At 58.7% G+C, this 21,004-nt stretch overlaps 7 protein-coding genes across 7 annotated transcripts; all 7 read right to left on the bottom strand.

Annotated features, from left to right (window-relative positions):
- Nucleotides 1–715: 715 nt before the first annotated feature.
- LINJ_32_1150 (conserved hypothetical protein) lies at nucleotides 716–5,605 on the bottom strand (the record flags this gene model as incomplete). The annotated part of the gene is made up of 1 exon (XM_001467758.1): nucleotides 716–5,605. One exon carries the CDS (start codon nucleotides 5,603–5,605, stop codon nucleotides 716–718), a length of 4,890 nt encoding a protein of 1,629 aa, XP_001467795.1.
- A 2,107-nt stretch (nucleotides 5,606–7,712) lies between these two features.
- On the bottom strand, nucleotides 7,713–8,279 carry LINJ_32_1140 (conserved hypothetical protein; the record flags this gene model as incomplete). Its single annotated transcript, XM_001467757.1, has 1 exon — nucleotides 7,713–8,279. The coding sequence occupies one exon, from the start codon at nucleotides 8,277–8,279 to the stop codon at nucleotides 7,713–7,715; it is 567 nt and encodes a 188-aa protein (XP_001467794.1).
- Nucleotides 8,280–9,612: 1,333 nt separating this feature from the next.
- LINJ_32_1130 (putative small nuclear ribonucleoprotein) lies at nucleotides 9,613–9,858 on the bottom strand (the record flags this gene model as incomplete). Its single annotated transcript, XM_001467756.1, has 1 exon — nucleotides 9,613–9,858. The coding sequence occupies one exon, from the start codon at nucleotides 9,856–9,858 to the stop codon at nucleotides 9,613–9,615; it is 246 nt and encodes an 81-aa protein (XP_001467793.1).
- A 1,650-nt stretch (nucleotides 9,859–11,508) lies between these two features.
- LINJ_32_1120 (putative dynein) lies at nucleotides 11,509–13,314 on the bottom strand (the record flags this gene model as incomplete). The annotated part of the gene is made up of 1 exon (XM_001467755.1): nucleotides 11,509–13,314. The coding sequence occupies one exon, from the start codon at nucleotides 13,312–13,314 to the stop codon at nucleotides 11,509–11,511; it is 1,806 nt and encodes a 601-aa protein (XP_001467792.1).
- A 1,545-nt stretch (nucleotides 13,315–14,859) lies between these two features.
- On the bottom strand, nucleotides 14,860–15,474 carry LINJ_32_1110 (vacuolar sorting-like protein; the record flags this gene model as incomplete). Its single annotated transcript, XM_001467754.1, has 1 exon — nucleotides 14,860–15,474. The coding sequence occupies one exon, from the start codon at nucleotides 15,472–15,474 to the stop codon at nucleotides 14,860–14,862; it is 615 nt and encodes a 204-aa protein (XP_001467791.1).
- A 1,758-nt stretch (nucleotides 15,475–17,232) lies between these two features.
- On the bottom strand, nucleotides 17,233–19,101 carry LINJ_32_1100 (conserved hypothetical protein; the record flags this gene model as incomplete). The annotated part of the gene is made up of 1 exon (XM_001467753.1): nucleotides 17,233–19,101. The coding sequence occupies one exon, from the start codon at nucleotides 19,099–19,101 to the stop codon at nucleotides 17,233–17,235; it is 1,869 nt and encodes a 622-aa protein (XP_001467790.1).
- Nucleotides 19,102–19,746: 645 nt separating this feature from the next.
- Nucleotides 19,747–20,412, bottom strand: LINJ_32_1090 (conserved hypothetical protein; the record flags this gene model as incomplete). The annotated part of the gene is made up of 1 exon (XM_001467752.1): nucleotides 19,747–20,412. One exon carries the CDS (start codon nucleotides 20,410–20,412, stop codon nucleotides 19,747–19,749), a length of 666 nt encoding a protein of 221 aa, XP_001467789.1.
- Between the last annotated feature and the right edge of the window lie 592 nt (nucleotides 20,413–21,004).

The following is a 21,004-nucleotide window of genomic DNA, read 5'->3' as shown; positions in this document are numbered from 1 at the left end:
GGTGGAGCGTACAGGCGTACAGTAGAAGAGGCAAGGAGAGCGTGTTCACAAGTATGCCAAGCGGCATGTCCCCTCAACAGAGCACAGACGTAGGTGCGCAGCCTAGTGCCAAGACGGAAGTTCGGCCTCGTCAACGGTGAATCGAGCACCGCCGACAGAGTCTGATGTGTCTCTCTGTGGGAGTTTCGCCATCCGCCACCTGGGTCAGCATGGCAACCAGGAGAAGGGAAAGGACACGCTCACCCAAGCGGCTGAGGCGCCCCGGCTGCCCCCCTCCCCCGCTAGAACCACGCAGGGACGTCCACATGAATCGGAATAGATGTTTGCGTCCGTGTGTGTCAGTTCATTGTGGAGGGAGTTGCACCATGAGAGAGTGCGATAGAATACGTTGATTGTCGCCGGTAAACTCACGAGGAGGGAGGAAGAGCAGGTAGCGGGCACCACCGCCCCCCCCCCCACCGCACTCTCTCTCACTCAAAAGTTCTCTCTTCCGCCTCGAACAGCAACACCCGAAGGCTGGCACCAAAGAGGTCTGCCGAAAAGGCCACCACGACGGCAGCGTTACAGGAAACAAAAGACAAAAATAAACCCCCGAAAAGTGTCCGCAACAACCAGATCAAAGAAGAGCAAGTCGAGAGACCAGGCACACTCGATGACAAACATCTATACTTTCATATATAGCTGCTTCCACGGCCTGGGGCAACCGCTGAGGTATCTAGGAGAGCAAGAACACACCGCTGCCCTCGGTCATGGCGAAGCGAAGCTTTTTCTCCATCTCTTCTTTCGTGTTGTACTGCGGCAGCTTCAAGTAATTCTGGCACGTCATGGCGGATGGCAGCATGTCCTCTTCCTTGATGCTGGCATCCTCGGACGTTTTCCGCACAATGGTAAAGGACGGCCGCAGTCGACCCAGGCCGCCAACAGGGAGGTGCGCAGAGCCGGTGAGGAAAAAAAAGAACTGCTTCTGCTCCTCCACCGTGAAGGCGGCCAGGATGTCAAAGAGCCACTGTACATGCTTGCAGTTAAGGGTGTACCCGTAATTCGCCTCGCTGTACTTCTCAAAGTCGTCGCGCGTGATTGCAGTCTCGTGGCCAGCGATGAGCTGGTACAACTCGTCCACGCTGAGCATCTGCAACGCCACTAGCGGTATGTACCAGTGGAAGCCCTCGCGGAGAGCATGGACCGCCGCGGCAACCCCGCGATCGAGCAAAAAGCTCGTCACGGCGTCACAGTAGGCCATCATGTTGTTCGCCGTCACTGCCGTCTTCGCCCCATCCGCACACAGCTCCACGCTGTCGTCCCCCGGGAGCGTGAAGTCGAGGGCGAGGTCCTGCACCTCCACCGCTTTCGTCTGCCCTGGCAGCTGCACGCGCGCGTGCCCACTCGCGGCGGCTCCCGCCATAGCAACCAGCAGACGCCCGACCTCCTCGCTGAGGTCATGCACATCGTGGATCCCGCACACGTCACCGCGCAAGAGGCGGAGGAAGACCGGTGAGAGCGGGAGGCCGGGCACGTGCTCGTCAACGAGGGCACGGCCGATAAAGCGGCCAATAAGACGGAAGAAAGGTACCAGGTGGTCCTTCTCCTGAGCCGACCCCGGCAGCACCGGTTTCGGGAACAGACCATAGGCGGCGGTATTGTACTCATTATCATCGGCGGCCTCGTTGCCGTCGCGCCAGAGTCCCAGCTTGCGCTGTCGCAGCTCTTGGCTGACGAGGGTGTAGAACTCGCGCGTCGGGCCATCGCCCCAGCCATTTTCGTTGTAGAAGTGAAAGCTCCAGACAAGGTTCCGCGCCCGTGCGTCCTGCGCGCTAAGCACCTTCTTCGCGCACTCCAAGACGTCCTCACGCCACACCCGCTTCGTCTCCTTCTTGAGCTGACCGTAGATGCCCCGCATTTGCTCACTCGACATCCGCGGCTCATTCAAGCCGAACAGTTCCCTGTATTTGCGCATCTGAATCAAGCAGCGATCCGTCGACGTGAAGCCGACGTCGAAGAGAAACTTGCGCGTCGAGTAGCTAAAAAGGTAGGTGCAATCCAGTGCAAGTTTTACTGCCCACGTGCCACGTTGCTGGCCAGCCAGCAGCATCTGAGAGCACTGCTGAATTGCTTTGCTGTTGAGCTTCGCGTGCTGAAACTCAGCGATGGAGATGGCAGGGGCAAAGGTGTTCAGAATGCATGCGACGTCGACGCCGCGCAGATGTTTCGATTCTGCAGCGGCTTGCGTTCGCACATAGTTGAGAAGCACCGCCCAGTTTGCTACCGCGGCGTGCAGCGTGCCCAGCAGCCCCAGTACATCCCGCTGGCTGTCGGAGAGCACGTGCTTGCTGTAGTGGAAGGCACCAGCAAGCTGCTCTTGAACATCCCGCACTGCGCTCGGCTTACGGTCCTGCGACGGCAGGCGCACCTGCAGCGGTGCCTGCGGATTGCCGCTGGCAGGGAATGCATTGGGGACCTTGTACAAGGAGTAGTACTGCGGGTTGTATGGGGTGGTGCTGTAGTACAGTACGACAGGTCGCTGCAGCGAGTACCCAGCGGCGGTCGATGTGTCCAGCGGAACGAGACGGCTGTGAGCACCGTGCCGGGCTTCCTCCTCCTCGTGTGCCCCCTCCTCTGGAGCGGTGGTGTCGTGGGGCTTTCCGCGCCGCTGGTGACGCGGCTTCGCCCTTCTTTCGGCGTTGTCGCGGTGGCTGCCTCGCGCCTCATTTTCGGAGGCCGCCGCGGCAGGAAGGACGAGGTGCTCCATGATCTGCAGCATCGTCATCGACAGCGGCAGCACATGTGTGCCATAGCGAATCCATACGTTGCTGTTCGCTGGTGCTGAAGCAGGGGACGAGGGAGCAGCTGGCATTGGTGTTTCTGCGTCGCGGGACATAGGGGAGTGCCGCGGGTGCAAATCGGGCAGGACGTTTGTCACGGCTTCGCCTTCTTCGCCGTCGCCGTTGTCTCCGTCCTCGCTCTCCTGCTGCAGCACCTCCTGCTGCAGAACTTGCGCCATGGCGCTGACACTAGAGATGGGTCGAATGCGGGCCTTGATGCACTGCCGCGGCGAAACAGAGCTGTCGCCGTCGCCGCGTGCACTGGGAGTGGAAGTGTCCGCCGTCGTGTCGCCAGCGACTGCGACAGACGCGCGATGAGGCTCGAAGGAAACGACAAAGTAGTTGTGAACGCCGCCGATGAAGTCGTACGTGGGCACGGTAAAGTCGTCGAGGAGCGTCAGTATTGTGTGTAAGTGGTGCACAAAGTGGGAGAGCAGACTACCACTGCCTTGACCCACCCGCCCAGCGGTGGTGGCAGCCAACGTCGGCGCCACCCCGGCACTCTTTTTCGCTTTCCCACCTCTCGTCGCGGCCGGAGACGTGGAGAGCGCAGCGACCAGGTGCATCACTGCGTAGATGTTCTGCTGGCGGCTTAAGCAGTTTCGCAGCTCCCGCACAACGCCGCTCGAGAAAAACTCAAACGCCGTAACGTCACCAGCGAGCACGTCACGCAGCAGGCCAATCGCGATGCTGAAGTGGTCTTGACGGAGCTCCTCGACCACGCGACGCAGGGGCTCGGTTGCCTGCTCATCCTCGACGTCGAGGAAGCGCTGGAGCAGTATTGACGCCTCGGTGCCGATGATGGTGCTCCACCCGGCAGTGCAGGTTGTCAGGGCTGTGCGCGCCTCACGCGTGAGTGTCGTCCTCCCCTTCACCTTGCAGCGCTGCTTCAGCACTTGCAGGCTCAGCTTCACGCCCTCGCGCGCGAACTGCACTTGATAGATGCCACTCAGCTTTTGCAGCAGCCGTCCCGCCAGAGCAACCGCAAGAGCATTGCAGACAAGATCGGCGCCGCGAAGATTGTTGTTTAGAGACTCACCGAGCGAGACCTTTGTGATGTCGCTTGCGAGAAGCTGCTCCGTGGAGGCCATGTCAACCGCGCTAACGAGAAAGTCGAGGCACGACGTCCGCACCGCAACAAGCTCAGAGGAGACGCACACGCAGACAACGGTGGGAATGGCTTCCAAGACGCGCTGGAGCAGCTGAGGCGACTTGCGGTACAGCTCCAGCTTGTCCCGATTGCGCGCCGCGGCCCCCACTACCTGCTCCATATCTGTGTAGCTGTGCTGGCCACCGTGGTCGTCCTTGTAGTGCTCCAAAACGCAGGCAGTGCAATAGTCTTTGTCGGGGCACTCGTTGCACCGGTACCAGTCACCGGGGGTGCAGTTCTTCCCGCATCCATCGCACATAAAACCGGAGGCACGGCACCGGGCGTACGCCGCCTTGGTCTCAATCTTGAGGCCCTGCTCCTGCGCTACCCTCTCGCGTAGGTGCGTCAGAGTCGCGTCGGCATCGCTATCATCGTCGAAGTCATGCATCTGCTCCCCGTCCTCGTCCTCTTCCGTCGTGTAGTCCTCATCCTCGTCATCACCGTCGTCCATGCCCGACCGATTGCCATGGGCCATGGCGCCAGTGAGCAGTGGCCGCTGTGTCAGCATCTCCAGCCGCTCAAGCTGCTCAGTAGCGCCGGTCCTGCACGGAATCAACAGAGAGGCCAATAGCCGGCACACAATGGTGCGCTGGTGCGAGGTGAGCATCGTCGTCCGCGCAGCTGCTGGCTCAGTACCGGCGCCCCCACCAGAGTCCATTCCGGAGTCACGTCTCACTACCAGTTCGGCCGCCGCGCTGCGGCGAGCAACCCTTCCAGCCGCCGATGGGGCGGCGTGCTGCTCCGCCACTACCGCGGGAACCGGCGCTGGTTGCAGTAAGGAGAGCAGCGTGTTGAATAGGTCGCTTTGGATCACCGAGGCGGCGATGCCGGCGCTCCACTGCACACCTGCGAACAACAGGGACAGCGCCGACGACAGCGTGTCGTCGTTGACGTCACGCTCGTGTAGGAGGACTGCGATGCGGTCTGCCGCGTCGCCGAACACGGTCTCGACGGTGGCTCGGTCCGTCTTGACGCCTTCGATGGCCTGTGCCAGTGTGGCGATCGCCTTTTGACGTATCTCGGAGTCGCCGTTCGTCATGCCGATTCGCAGTGTGGGAAGGCAAGCAGTAATATGCCGCACGCTGCTCTCGTCCACCTCGCCGACGAGCCGTTGCACAATGGTCCAAATTTGACGCTGCTTGTGCAGTGTGAAGAAGTCGGCGAAGCCAAGCACCGCCTCGACGCCGTCGTTGTGCAGCAGCTCGCGGCTTCCCATCTGGCTCCGCGTGATCATCTCCAAACAGGTGATGCACTGCTCCGACAGCTCCACATCCTGGATGGAGCGGAGGTGCTGCAGCAGCACTTCGATCAAGGTGTGACGAGTTGGGAACGTCTCGAAGGTGCGAGGAAAAGCATCAATGATGTAGGTGAGGGCGCGGGCTGCCGTGATGAACACCTCGCGCACCTGCGACGATGCGATGCACCGAAGCAGCGACGGTAAAACAAGCGGGATAGTGGCCATCGTGGACGGCGAAATGAAGGAGCTCATCGTGAGTTGATCGCACAACATCTGCAAGCCGCTGTGCTGGACCGCTGGGTCAGGGCTGTTGATGGCGCCGATAAGCTCAGCGTTCGCACGCCGCGTGTTCCCCTCCGGCAGGCCGATCCCCTCCATGTAAAAGCGAAAGCCGTCCATGTTTCCGCGTCTAGGGTGAGCACGTCACACGGAATGTATCGTGGCTGAGGGGTGCTCAGAGTGGCGCACAAGAATCTGCACCAGCAGCCGTCAAGGCAGGGTATACAAGGAAACGCAGAGGGGGAGGGAGACGGGTGGGCTGAAAAGCAATCAACAACAACAGAAAAACGAAATGACCTTGTCGCTCGACAACAACACCGCAGGAGATGGCAACGCGAGCGAGAGCACGCGAGGCAACACGATGCACTTGCACGGCAGCAACGTCAGACGGAAGCAGTTGAGAGAACCGAGAGTCCACAAAATAGAATATCAGCAGCGTGACTCGCAGACAACGACCTCGCGGATAAATTAGCGAAAGTCTCCAAGCGACCTGCACCTCAGCGACAGAGGGCAACAGGTCGCCAGATGAAGTCTAAGAAGCGGGGGCCAATGAAGGCGGTAAGACCAAGGAAGAAGGCAAGACAGTGAAAGGGAAGGAGAGGAGGGGGTGAGGGGAGTGGGGACCTGCCAGGCAGCTCTGGTCTTCTGCGAATTAAGACCCCTGATGCAGAAGGAGATACACACAAACGAGGCGAAGACAAAGAAAAATCAAAACGATGAGCGCGCGTGGTGACGAGGGCGACTGACGAGGAGGGGTCCTTAGCGGAATAGCATTGAAGGGATATCTTCAGCAAGCGATGCTCACTTCTACGCCTCTGTGCAGTGGCGACAGCCGCCCACTTTACACCAGAGAGAGAGAGGGTCGACAACGAGCCTCGTTAGCTACGGCCCACCTATACGGCGCAAACAAAAAAAAAGCAAGGGATCGACACAGCTGTCGATGGCGCACGCACGGCAACCACACAGTTTCGCAGGGGTGCCGTTTCACGTATGCACCCCACAGGGCGAGCGAGAGTGGAAAATCGAGGGCCTCTCTGCTCGACTGAGAGGCGCCGCTTCGTGTGTCCGTAGAGGATACCCTCGCTAGGCGTGAAAAGGCCCTCAGACACACGGACACGCACTGTGGGGAGGCCCACAGCTTGCAAAATGGATCACCCCTGGGGTGTGGAAGAAGATGAAGGAGGGGGAGAGTGAAGGCGTGCTCGTCTGGCTTGCGTGATAGACGGGAACGCCGATGACACGAGTGCAAATATTCAAAAACAAAAAAGAGGAGAGAGATCGTGAACCCGTACGCAGCGAAGAAGTACAATCACTTAGCTCGACTTGCAATGTCAAGTCGGTGCGCGTGCGCGTTGGTGGGCAGATGCGTTCGGAGAACGGGTGCGCATAGGTTATAATCCGTGAAAAGGGGGGGAAAACATTGTTTGCCCGTTTGGTGTTGTTACAGCACGGCCAACCAAACAAGGAATGTAGCACGTGTGAGGTAACAGGAGCGAGAGAGGCCGGAGGGGGGGGAAGACAGCATTGAGAAGTAACGTGTCGCAGCAACCGCTGTTCAGGTAGAGGCGGTGATTCTTGGGCGACGCACTACAGACCCGGTTCAGCGGATTCAGAAGCATACCACCTCTCTATATAGATAGGTGTGCGCGTGTGCACACTCGAGACAGGGAGGGTTGATGTTTCGCTTCGAAACAAGGAGCACAGAGTGGGTTAGCCGCGTTGGGGGGGGGAGGGGCTGTGCGCCCAAGGCTTCCGTTCGTAAGCGCCGCTTCGCTTGGCATGTCGTGCTCTCTTCGTTGCTTGCTTTCTATTTCGTCTCTTGGCAGGCAGAATAACATGGAGGGGGTGGGGATGTCGTCGGGCGCGCATTGTCCACCACAGTTGCGCGCGCGCACACGCATGAACAAAACTAGCAAGCGTCCACGAACAGAGAGAGGAATGCAAATAAAGCACACGGAGAAGGCCTGGAACAGGATGCTACAGCGTCCCAGAGGCGCCGATCACAAAACGACAACAGATGCTATGAAGGAGCCGACGCTCAAGCACGAGCACAACAGCTCCACTACACACATACCCTCACTCTTGAAAACAAACCACGAAGAGAGGACAAACCCAGCGTTCGCATCGGGGAGGGCAACAGCACATACATGCGACAAGAAAGAGAAACACAGAATCCGATCATGAAGACGGTCGAGCAATCACATGTTCGGCTTGTCCCCCGTCCTCTTCACTCAATCGCCGCCTTCACCTGTGCCGCCTTCAGCGCCTGCTCACGGCGTATCTTGCGCATAATCTGGTAATGGTAGTTCTTGTTGAAGCCCTTTGCCTTAGCCTCCTCGTATTCTTTGCGGGCACGCGCCTCGCCGCCCACACCCCACGCCGGCGCCTTCCGGCATGCGGCATCGTCGCCGCGCAGCCAGGTCTTCTTGGGCCAGTTGAAGATGAAGGGGCCGTAAACGTACCGCCACCACGGACTCACCTCGCCGTCCTGCTTTGCTAAGTTTCGACGCAGGATGTAAATGGTACGGTCGTAGGACTCCGAACTCCAGTCCAGCCACGAAAAAAACGCCTTGCCCGCCTCGCTAGTCGGGCGGTCGAGGAAGCGCTTGTAGTACACCTCCGTGTCGCGGTTCCATTGGTACTGTGGACAGAAGCTATCATCGTACTTGAGATCCTCGTAGCGGACGAGACCGCCACGACTGTAGTACGAGTATACCTCCATCAGGGTCGGTGGGATGAGGTACAGCAAGTACATCACCGTAAACGGGATCCAGGCAACGTCTAAGCCTGCCATTGTCGTGGTTGTTGTTTTTTGTGCTCTTCGAGTCGTGCCCGACCTTAGAGACAGGTACGCGCAGAAGCGTGTAAGGTGATGAACGGCGCGAGGGAATGACCGGCACACATGCGACAGTAACGGCTAAACGGGACGACTAAAAAGAGAAGAGCAGCGGTCCGTGGTTGGGCTTGCGTTTCTACATGCTAATGCTATGCGTAGAGTTCCTACCCTGGTGAGTCGAGGAGGAGACAATATCGAGTGTCTGCCAGCGCGCGGGTGTCGGCGGCTTCCTTGGTGCTTGCACCCGGTGATCCCTGGCCGGTGGCGGGTGCAACGGACAGAGAGGAGCGAGAGACAAGCGACTCGGAGAGCGCCCAAAGAAGAAACAGTAAAAAAAAAAGAGCTAGAGAACACAAAACGAGACGAGTGCACTCGATGTCCTGGCACTCCGTTCTTCGTGGAGTCACGTGCGACACGGTACGGCAATAGGGAGTTGTTGATGTTCGCAGCTGCGAAAGTGAGACAGACAGACAGAGAGAGAGAGCAGCGGGTAGAGACAGTGTCAAAGGACGCGGGAAGAAGAGTAACGAGGAACGTCACGGAAGAAGCAGACGTACAGGCAGCATGTGAAGCAGCTCGCGAGCTTGGTATCCGAGTGGTGAGTGCGTGTGGGCTTTGTCGCGCCGCACGGCACGCGGTCGCGGTCATCACGCAACGAGCCGAGCGCCAGCCCTGTGTCAGAGCAAGGATGCGCGGAGATCGGAAGGCAACGCACAAGAGCACGAGGCGGCGCGCGGACTCTCCCGCACTCACGTTCTGCTGTGCTCCGTATCTAGCCATGAGTGGATCCGTCCACCACCTTCGACTATTCGTGTTGTCTGCGATGGGGATTCTGTTCTGTTGCAGGGTGTACGTCCTCGCGCCACGTCTCATCGCATCCGCGGGCAGCTTTCGCCTGCACAGCCCATGTCCCTCACCCGCGTCGGCACGCACCGTTCCGTGTCTTGCGGCAGCAAAGGGAGATGACCGACAAATCGAAAGAGGCCGAGAGATGAGGGAGAGCAGGAGCTGGGCTGAAGGCGCTGGGCAAAAACCAGGCACGCAGAGACGGACATACGGAGACACACGAACACACACACACACACAAAAAGAGTTCTCTCATCATCCAACAAAGACGACACTCCCCCAGGCAAGAAGACACACACGCACACCGACTTCTCATTTATTTACGAAAACGTATGCTGCTCAGGTGGCCACGTCAGCCCTCTTTCCGCCGACGGTGCGGCACGACTAAAAGATCCTTTACATGCGACCCCAGTTCGTCCTGGTGCACATACGTTCTCTGACCTTCTCAAACATCGGCGCTCACGATCTCGACGATGGCGCTGCCACGAATCACGGTGGTGCCGAGAGCCAACCTGGCCTCCTCGCTGACAGCTGCGTTGCGGGTCTCATCCATGGCGTCGTGTAGCACGATGCTCATGTGCTCGTCGACGCCGCGCAGCACGCCGGAGATGGAGCGGCCACCTTGTATCTTCACCACAATCCGCTTCTCCATGAAGTGGTTGAGGTTGGGAAGCGTCTTGTGCGCCGGCATTGCTGCTAAAAAGCTGTGAGAGGGTGCAGATTCTAAGCGTTAAGTGCACTTCGTTCGTTGTGTGTATGCTGTCGAAGCGGCAAACAATTTTACGACGAAGTGACGAAGAGGGGGGACGCTGCACAATTTCAGCAACGACGTCTGACAGGGCGTCGTACACATCTGGCCACCACATGAGAATTGTGTGCGAGTACGGTGGGTGGCAGGTCGGTTTTGACGTGGTTCATCGTCAGGAGAGAGTGTTGGGACGCATGCCCGAACGAGATGATGGAGGGACAGTGGCAAGCCAGCACTACAGTGCGGAGAGCAGGGTGGTAACCCTACCGGAAAACAGCGCTGATAAAGTAGCAACGGCTTTTCGAAAACGCGGTTTGCAAGGCAAGGAAACGAGGGACTCGACAACGGTCAGCCGGAGACGATAGTCGTACTCCATTCTGCTGCCCGAAACCTTGGAGCGTGCACGACGCCTTCACTCAGCATGAGCGTACACGTTTGCCGTCTCACGCGCGTCGACCTTTCACCAGACTGCGCAGGCTCCACTGCCTCAACCGCGCAGGCCTACGGATACAGGCACGGTGGGCTCCGCTGCGACCGCGCCATGCAGCAGCTGCTTCGCCTTTTACCAAACGACACGACACACGTAGTTGCCCACTTCAGGGAGTTTCTTTTTAAATTTGCGTGTCTATTGTGTATCCACATCAAAACAACAAAATCGTTGAGGGAAGGCTTGCGACAAATGTAGAGATGAAGAGGAGGGGGTGGCCGGGGGGAGCGGAGGCACACCGATGGGCCACACACAACGACACACGCACAAATTGGCACGCCAGCGTTCAACTCACTATTAGTGCGTGTCTGTGTGTGCGTGTGTGTGCGCGTGCCGCCGAGAGAATGAGCGAGTTTACGTGTGACCATAATATCGCTGTGTGCCACTGCCACCTATGTACATCTCAAAGAACCACAGGAGAGAGACGGCGAGCAAAGGCAACGCCGATGGGAGGCGAACGAGAAAGAAGGCGGAGGGGACGCGACACGTCGACGTAGCCTCTTCGGCCGATGCATTCCGAGACGCTGTACATCCCCCCCCACCACCACCACCACCTCCTTTGCCGAGCGCCCTCTTTGCCACCGTCATCCACTCCACTTAACATTCCCCCGTCATTGTGTATAGTACATGAACAAGCAACGCGCACCGTCATGTCCGCTTGTAGAGGGGGAGAGAGAGAGAGACGGAGACTCGCACCGAGTCTGCGCACGCCTACACACAGCGAGTGAGGACGGGGATGAAAAAAAAAAAGGACGCGGCACTGGGTGGCGAGTGGCCCAGCCAAGACAATCGGGCAAAGCGGCGCCTCCTAACCAGCAAAGCAAAACCTCCACAAGCAGCGCCGCCGCGGTTTTAATCACGAACCAGCACACAAAAACCGCGTTGCAGCTCCTGCGCAGCAGCGAAGGAGCGGGAGCTGCCTTCAAATGAGAAAAGCAACAGAAAGAGAGCCGTCATTTCACTCTCAGCAGGGCAGTCTCCGGTGTTTCTCTCACCACCAGCCAGCACCCCTGCACCAGTGGCTCAGCCCGCTATGGCATCTGCTTATTATAGCCTGGGCGGGCAACAGCAACCACGAGACAAGCTGGTGGGGCAATACCAGCAGACTAGTCGTAGAGATCTATGCCGTCCTCCAGGTCCTCCAGGGCCTTGAGTCGCACCGCATCAGTTTCTTCGCGGGTGTGGATGTCTTCGGCCTTCTCGGCGTTCACCTTCTCAATGTACTTCGCGGCAACGTCATCCAGCGCGGCTTCCTCGGTCGCCGGCGTTCTGGTGATCCCGGAGAGGTGTGTGGTGCGACGCTGACGCTGACGCTCCACCGCACGCTTCTCCTTCATGGCTCGATCAAGATTCTTGTCCCGCAGGCTTTCGTTCTCCAAAAGAGTGCCGATGACATTCTTCTCATCTGGAGCCTGCGTGCACAGCGACGGAGACAGCTCTATCAGCGACACATTGCCGTCGATGCCGCCAGTGGCGACATAGTTGCCGCTCTGCGAGGGCTTGATGGTGTGCAAGGCATAGTCAGACACCTGGAAGGACACGGAGGGCGTGGTCTGGCGCAGCATCAAATCCCACACATCCACGTACCCGTCCATGCGAGTCGTGAAAAAGACGCCGGGTCGCACAGTGTGCCACACACCACAGGTCAAGTATGCCTTGTGGTAGAAAGTGCTAAACATGGGCGTGAACTTGAAGTCCTCGAACCACAAGCGCGCCGTCCAATCGCCGACGGTGAGGAAGTACTTGGAGAAGACGGGGTTGCGCTGCACGCTGTAGACCGGCCCGTGGTGGCCGTTGAAGGTGTTCGGCAGTAGCTTCTCGTGCTGGGTCTTGCCCTTGCGATTGCACGACAAGATCGTACCCTGCTCGGTGCCGATCATGTACTTGGCCGGCCCACCCACCTGCGGGTCGTAGTCGAGGCACAGGCCGCCGAGGACGCCCCGGGCGCCGCCGTCGTTGCTGCGCGGCTGCAGCACTAAGTTGTCCTCGGCAATGGAATGAATTGTCATCGGCTTCTCCGGCAGACGGCAGTCCCACACAAAGACGTTTCCGTCCGTGGAGACGGATAGTAGTTCGCCAGACTTGCTTTGCAGCCACTTCAGGGCCCATACCGGATCCTTGTGGCTCTCCTCGATGAGGGAGCGGGCGGCCGGCCGGTTCGGCTGGCGGGTGTCCCAGAACTGCACGACACCGTTCCAGCTCCCACCCGCGATCAGGTGAGGATCCTTTGAGTAGTACTCGATGCTGCACAGTGGCGACGGCGTGACGAGCGTCTCGACAGGCTCGTTGTGGTTCATTATGTCCCAAATGTGCGAGTTCGTGCTCATCGTCGGCGTCTGGCTCTGGAACTTGAGTCGTGAATAGGCCACGGCAATCCGGCGGCCCTCGTTCTGCCACGACAGAGCCGCCGCCGTGCGTTTCTCCTCGGATGGATCCTTCAGCACCGCCCAGACCTTCAGCGATGCAGGCCCCATCGTCTCCTCCTCATCCGGCGGAGCTTCGGGGAAGTAGTGGCCGTATATGTCCATCGCCGTGTTCTGTTTCACGCAGCACTCGACGCACTGCTCAGCAAGTCGCGCGCACGTCTGCAGGTAGACCTCCTCCCGCTCCACTTTCTTGCAATACTTCATCTTCTCCTCGAACTCGGTCGGGTCGACGGCGTGCGGCCAGCCACCCTCACCGTGATATTGTGCGTGATTTTTGATGCGCACGGACTCGGTATTCGTGCTCGCCTCGGACAGCTGCGGCACATTCTGCACCTGGCTCTCCTTGGGGTTCTGCGATGTGAAAGTGTCCTTGATCACCTCATTTGGTGCAATGTCGACGATAATTTCGCTGTCGTTCGCCTGAAACTCCGGCATGCGGCCAAACTCGCGGGCCGGCCGCGAGTAGCTGTACGTAATCTCCGTCATCGGAGATCGGTAGCGGTGTGGCTGAGGGAAGGGAAAATAAGCCGCTGCCGTTCTCGAGCGACAAGGGGTAGTGACGAGGCGACGCTGTGTCGCTGTCTTTGCACAACAGCAGGACGAGAGCACCCCACAACAAGCACAACGCGTGGCTCACAGAAAGCTAAAACGAGGAGGTCACAATGAATTCAGCCAAACGCCTCAAATGTATCTCCAGCGAAGGGCGCGAGTCTTCCTTTCCGTGTGTTTTTTTTTTTTTGGAGAGGGAGCGAGGGGGCTCTTCTATGGCACGCGGTGTTCAGCACGGGCAACACGTGAGGGAGTGCGTCCGATGTTGCAGGGACTCTCGTCTGGCGTGACAATCAACTGCACTGAAACAAAAGACACTCTTTGCCAGCGACTGACGAATAAAGAGAACGGCGAGGGAGAGGAGGTACGGGAGGGGGGAGGGCGGTAAGATCCCACACAGAGAAGAATATGTGCAGGCACGCGTCGGTAGGCGTAACGGTGTGGAAAGGAAAGAGACGGGCACGGAGACAGAGATGAAAGGAGGGAAAAGGTGGAACACTAAGGAAGATGAGCATCAAGAGCGCTGCATCGTTGCGGAGTTTTTGCGCAGGGGACGGTGCGGGGCATACATACGGAGTCGGCGGTGCTTGATGAAGTGCCTGTGAGCGTGGGCAGATGGGTTATTGTGCATCGGTGCGAGTCTCGAAGCGTCATTTTTGAATCGAGACAGAGGCGTGCGGTAACAGGGCTGCTCTCTCGCGCACACGCGCACTCGACTGTCGTGAACTCACCAGACTGTGGCACCGTCAGCACAACTCCCACATCCTGCTACGGTACCTAAGGTCGCTCGATCGTCTTCTGTCTTTTTATTCGCTCCTTGAACTTTCATTCTCTGGCGCTCAGACATACAAGCGGCAGGAGCTTTTTGGGAGAACGCGGCCGCCATCGGCTAGTCGCACGAGTGCCTGACGCTGATTCGCAGAGAGCAGAATGAACCGCAACCCATGGCCGTCACAAAACGTCGAAGAGGGTGGAGAAGCGCCACAAGAATAGCCAGAGGATACAAAGCCAAAGGAAGTGGTAGAGGGGACGGGGAAGCCACCGAGAAAGGAGGAGGCAGCGTGAAGCAACGGAGCACAAACAGGGATCGAATCCCGGCAACAACAAAATAGAATGCTGCCAAGGTAGCGTCCAGACAGGGAAGACAGTAAAGGTGAGGAGGTGCCTTGTACTGGCTCCGCTACGCATCACGCACAGACAGAAACGCGCACAACCACAAGTCGGAGCCTCCTAAACACCTGACGGCTCCACGAGGCGACCAACTCCAGGGCATGCCAGATGTCATCTTCGCACCATTGCCCCGCTGATGACTGAAGTACTAAAGCACAGGAAACGTGCTCTCTGCCCGCACAGACATGCTACAGAACGAAAAGGAAATGACGAACCCAGAGCGGCGCCAACGGCCGTGTACCAGGCCACAAAGGGGGGAAGGAGGGAGGGAGAGAGCCGCATCAAACGCTGAATCGCAAACACGCAGGAGTTTCACTCCTTAGCCCATTCCTTCTTCTTGATCCTGAGGCCAGGCACTATCCCAGTCGCCGCCAAGTCCTCGCTAGCGGTGCCGCCGCCGCCGGTATCGTCCTCCGGGTGATACTGGTAAATGAAGGTGACCACAGACTTGTCCTGTATGTCCAATAGCATGAAGGAGGGCACAACATTCACGTCGTACTCTGTGTCCGCGCCGCTAAGAGAGCCTGGGTTGACAAAGAGGTGGGAATCAAACTCGAAGTACTTCGACTGGTGTGTAGAGCCCGACACCAGCACGTCCACATCCAGCTCCCGCTGCACGGCCGCGAGCGAGTCTTTGTCTCCCACTGGTACTTGGTGACCATGAATCAGCCCGAGCTTGAGGCCTTCAACCGTCAGTACGACGCTCTCGGGCATGTGATCTGTCCATTGCCGGTCGACGCTGCTCGTCACACAGTGCACCTCTGGGGCAATCGTGCGCAAGTAGTCGTACATTTCCTTGCTGCCGACGCCACCCGTGATCAACAGCTTGTGAACGCGACCAGGCGAGAACATCTTGCAAAACACCTCCGGGACGCCACTGGCCCGCTGCGGCACCCACGTGTCACCCACGACAAGCACGAGAACCATTGCTGGCGCTGCTCTCCGGGCACGCGCGTCGTTAGTGTCGTTGGCCAATACCTAGCAAGAGACAGTATAACAACCGCGCAGACCTTCGGCGCGTCGATTTGTCGTCAGTTGCCTAGTGGTTAGTATGCGTGCAAGGGTGTGCTCGAGTGATGCTTGCACCGACACGCATCCCACACACTCCTTTCGTTGGTCGTCTTCTTGCTTCCTCAGGTGATGTTGAGTGGTGACGGCTGTGCGGTGCACCCGTTTGGTGGGCGCTGTGTGCTCTGATGCGCTTTTTTTTTGCGGAACCAGCCGGCCGATTCGGTACGTAAAATCCAAACGAAAAAGAAACATGCGAAGAGAGGGCGAACGAGGACGACAAACACGAAAAGCATGCCATGACGGGGTGCGGGGGTGAGGGAGGGTAAAACATGCACAGGAAAAGACGTGCGCTGAGGCACGCCAGCACCGCGCTCACCTGGAAGTTTCGGAACAGTATCGGCGCATGATGGCAGACACTCGGGTATGCTGTGGGGAAAAAGAAAAGGACATGCATTCAAAGAGAGCTGCGACTGCCAGGAGACACATCCACGTCCTACAGAAGGCACGCACCGGCTCTACGTAACTGGACTCGGGATGGCGAGCAGATAGCGGAAACACAGAAGCCCCTCCCCCGAGCGACAAGTATATCTGCAGAGGAGCAGGAGTGCTGAGGGAAGCGGCGAAGCAGCTTCCCCTGCACATGCAAGAGATAAGGACGATCACACGCAAACACAACTGAGGCAGGCTCGGCTGCTGGCAGATGCACCAGCATGCACAAACCACAGCGCGCAAGGTTCCAAACGTCCGACACAGCCACATGCAGGACGGACCTCCGCATCCGAAACACCGCGAAAAAAAAAAACAGCAATAATAAAGCGCGGCAACTATATGCTGAGCGACGCTACGGATAAAGAATGAGGTCCCCTGGCGCGACGCGAAACCATGGGAACGGAACGTTTCTTATAGAGGCTCCATTACTTGGCCATAAAGCGTGCGTCGCACGCCCCGCTGCCCACCAGTCTGTCACAGACGCGATCGCGTATGTGCCGATCGCACCCGTGGACACGCGTTACAGCAACGCACCGGCTCGACGGCCTGAGCACGGCCTCTGCGCCAACCTCGACTCATCATCCACCGCCGCTGCGCAGGCTGCCTCACACCCGCGGCTCCCACCATGCTGGCCGCCACCTGGCGCACCTCTCTCGGGGTCACACGCAGGCGTCCCGCACCAGTAGACCGTGTGAGGGCCGTGGGGCGGGATGCGCTCGAGGCACGTTGGCGCTTCGCCCACCATATAGGTGGCACGAGCGTGCTCGCATCGTCTCGGGCCGCTCCGACGCAGCGCCGCCCAGGACCTGGCCGCCGACACCGGCTAGCCGTAAAGCGGCCCTGGCTTCGCCCTCTCCTAATCACAGGTGGCTCGGCAGGGGCAAGGGATGGCGGGGAGGGGGGAAGGGTGCCGCTTGGCTTTTCCAGAAAGAGCGGCGGTACTGAACTCTGAGATGCGACGCACAGAGGTGCGTTCTTCCCCTTCCCTCTGCCATCAGGGAAGACAACCACGCCGCGAAAGAGAAAAAATGATCACGCAGCAGAGGGCTGAGAGTCAATCCAGGGAGGCAAACACAAACCCGACCTCAATTCGCGCAAACACACGAGCCCCCACACACGCACGCAGGCGGGTGGACAAGGAGGATGCAGGAAGGAAGTAAAAAAAAATGTGGGTCGTGTAATTCGCTATGCCATATCACGGGCGCGCCTGGCCGCGCGGGCGGAATCGACGAACAGGAAGAGCATATAAATGAACATAAGGATGGCGAAAATGCCGCCAAGCATAAGCGGCGCGCGTGGACCTCGTCGCAGCACCCCACTTCCTCGGGCGTGTGCTGTGCTCATGGCATTGCACACCTGAGAGCTTCGAGGTGGGGCTGCGTTCAACCTCAACTCCTTCCACCACCGCGCTGCCTCTCGTGCGCAGTCTCTCCAGGTGGCGGCTTTCTCGTATGGGACGCTGTGCTCTAGTATGGAGGCGTTGAGAGGCAGCCTCACGTGCACCGGGGCTGCGTGTGTAATAGACACGCCTGTGCTCAGCCCGTTCGGTGCCACGAGGGGCGTTTGGCCGACAGCTGCAGTTTTCACGGCCTGCCGCAGTTGCATGATCTGCTCACGCAGCTTCTCTTCGCTAACGGCACTTAGCCGCTTCTCGTCTTCCAGTTGCCTTGTGCGGTGCTGCTCACACGACAGCTGCTCCGCAAGCTCCTCCATCTTCTCTTGACAGTGCTGCAGTTCCGCCTCGCACGCACGCGTGCGAGACTCCGCATGCTGCACCGCCTCTTGTAGGCTTCGGTTGTCACGGTAAAGGTTATCGAGTGCCTCATCGCGTGCACTGCAGTCCCGGCTCAGACGCTCCAGTTTCTCTGCCAGTACGCGGTCACCGACAACAAGCCCGAGTGCTGCGTCTCCTTGAAGTGGTGCGCCGGTGACATTGTGCGCACCTGCGCTTTCTAACGACACGAGGAAGTGCCTATCTTTGGCTACGTACGGCAGCGGACTGGCGTCGCTGACGTCCTCGTTGACCGGTTGCTGGGTGGCGTTTGCGGAGATCGGGCTCGCGGTTTGAGAGAACCGGTGCGAATCCCCAGAGGTACTCTCCATGACAGTGCGCCTTCCGCGTTTCCACTGCTCGAGCTCCTCGCGAAGACGTCGCAGTTCTTCAGACTCCGCAGCGGAGTTCTGCGCCGTTGCCTCTGCACGGCGCTCCTGCTCCTGCTTTACACAGTCACTCAACAACGCCTCCCGCTCAGCATGTTTTGCAGCGTTCTGTTCAAGACTCTCAATAACCGACTCGTAGTAGGCCCGCTCGTTGCCCCAGTGGGCTACCAGCTTCTGAACCGCCGCACGCACCTGAGCATCAAGGTGCGAGGTGGTGAAGCCGCTCGCATGCAACACTCGCTGCATCTCTTCGTATTGCTTCTCACTTTGCAGCTGACTCCGCTCCTCGTCGCTCCGCATCACCATTTCCTTCAGTCGCTGAATCTGCTCACGCAGAGAGGCAACGTAGATGGCATCAAGCAAGGGGGTGTCCGCAGGGTTGGGCGAAACCTTGTCGGAGCTGCTGCCAAACGCCGTGCTAGGCCTAGCGGGGGCGGCAGAAGCGGCGCCGAAGAGCCGGTGCTCGACTAAGTTCTGAATGGAAAGCTCGAGACTATTGTTGGTGGACTCCCACAGCTTCCGCGCGGCGGCGAAGCGGAGGCGCACACGCGTGAGTTCCTTTTCCATGGAGATGCTTTCCCCCCTCAGCTCTTCGTAGGACTTTACCTGGCGGGCCAGTTTCTGGGTGAGGGTGGAAATATGCTGTCTCAGCACCTCTGGATTAGATTGCTCGTCTACGCTGTCGCGCTGCGATGGCGCGAACGCTCCTGGCGACTCCTCCTCGCCGAGCTCCACAACATTGCGAAGTGTTTTCAGCAGTGAGTTCATGCTAGACAAAAGAGGGGGAGTTGGGGGGAGGGAGGGAGGGGTACAACGAAGCAAAGAGACGCACTTGCGCGAGCTTATACTTGTGATGAGGGAGGAGGAAGGAAAGCCGAGCTGCCGCAGCTGCATACTTGCGTAGCGTTGCTCTTGCGTTGCAACTCTGCGGTGCACCTCGGCACGCCAACAGTAGAAACAACCGCGGTGATGGGCAGACGAAGGGACGGAGTGGAGAAGGGTTGAGAAACAGCGTGCGTCATCGCTTACCAAACACACAGGACACCGAAAAGTGAAATGGCGAGAAGCAACATGCACGCGAGAAGCACCAAGACAATCAATAGCCCTCTAGATTCGATCTGATGAGGTGCATGGGCTATGAACGCAGAAAAGGAGGGGGATAGGATGACCGCATCAGGCGCTCCCACGTGTACAACGTGGGCATAATCGTGTACTTCACAGCACCCCTGCCCCGGCTTTAGCTCCAATCAGCACTTCTGTTGTGGTTCTTGTTTGTTGTGCCTCCTTTTGGTCTTTTCCCTTTCCGGGTCATCTGGCGGCAGTCGAAATCGGTCCTAGCGCACGCTAAGGGAACGAGCCAGAGCGCGCGGAATCGCTTCTTCCCCAAACAATATGAAGAACAGCAAAGGACGATACACGTTTCAGCGACGGATACGTGGGGTGGGGTGGGGTCACCGAGAACGTGTGGGAGCGCACCGCAGGCCGCTGCGGAGTACCTTTGCCGCTGCCTCGACATTGCGTGCCCGCAGCCCTCACCTCTCACCCTTTTCCACCGCTGCAGCGGTCACCCTGCACCCACGACCTGTGCACGTCCTCCAGTAGAGCACGAACAGACTTCTCGCAAAAGCCGCAGACCTCCTCCTCGGTCCCAGGGTCTATCCTGATCTCGCACCGCTTCATGTCCACATCCTCCACCACAAAGCCGCCTGCAGCGCGCAGGCAAGCGCCGCGCTCGACAACACGCGCCACGGTCTCATCCGGGATCTCGCCGTAAAATGTGAGGGTTGTGTTGGGCATCGATACCTGCTTCCCCGTCCCAAAATCATACAATACGGTCGTCATGACAGTGCCCAGATTGTCGTTTGAGTATGAATGTATGAAGGCCGCAGCTTGCTGCTCAGACTCGGGCTTTTCGCGAATCTCGCCGTGGTAGTCGACAACCTGGTCAAAGGTCACAGCGACACTGCCCGGCCGCTGAGCAACACGGTCCTGCAGCGCGGTGTCGCGAGCCACCTTGGCTCGAAGCTCGTCCATCTTCGCTTGCGCAATCGCACGCGTCAGGGTAAAAGGGTCCGAATCGCGGATTTCTTTCTCATCTATATCAGGTGATAGGTACACCAGATCGTAGGTGGAACCAAAGCGGCGCTGCGCAATCTCGCGGCGGCGTGGCGCGCTCGTTCCAACAATCATGATGGGCTTCTGCATTTTTTCCACATCGATTCGTGTCTTATTCTTGGATGTGTATATGCTGGCGCTGTCGACAGCGCCTTTCCTTGTTGTGCAGCTTCCCGCGATGGCAATCATTGCCATCGTAGAGAGTCGTCGACGAAGCGACAGAAAGGTAGAGGTAGCAGCGGCATATGATTGGGAGAGGGAAAGAATGGCGTCGAAGGGCAGCCGCGCATCCATGCAAACGCCCGCTGGCCCGAGTCAGGACAACGGCAGCCGCCGCCGGCGCAACGAGCGCCGCCGTTGTATTATGATCGCCCCCTTTCCTCTCTGTCGTTGAATCGGGGAAAAGTCCAGTGCCGCTTCCCGCATATGCACACACAGCGGTGATAACGGCCCGCCTTGGCATTCCGAGGCCACTCGCATCCTTTGATATGCAAGTGTGTGGGCATGCACGTGCGCTTATCGCCTCCGCCGTCGCGCTTCCTCACGCACAAATGGAAAGAACACACATGAGAGAAGGCGGATAGGGGCAGGAGGTAGATCCACCCCTGAGAGAACGCAGCACAAGGAGAAAAAAAAAGGTAACGGCAGCGTAGAAGCCTCTCGGCAAGTGAAAACTACTGAG

The sequence above is a fragment of the Leishmania infantum genome, chromosome 32, assembly GCF_000002875.2.
Source record: "Leishmania infantum JPCM5 genome chromosome 32".
NCBI lineage: Eukaryota > Euglenozoa > Kinetoplastea > Trypanosomatida > Trypanosomatidae > Leishmania > Leishmania infantum.
This window is presented reverse-complemented; position numbering and strand designations above follow the sequence as displayed.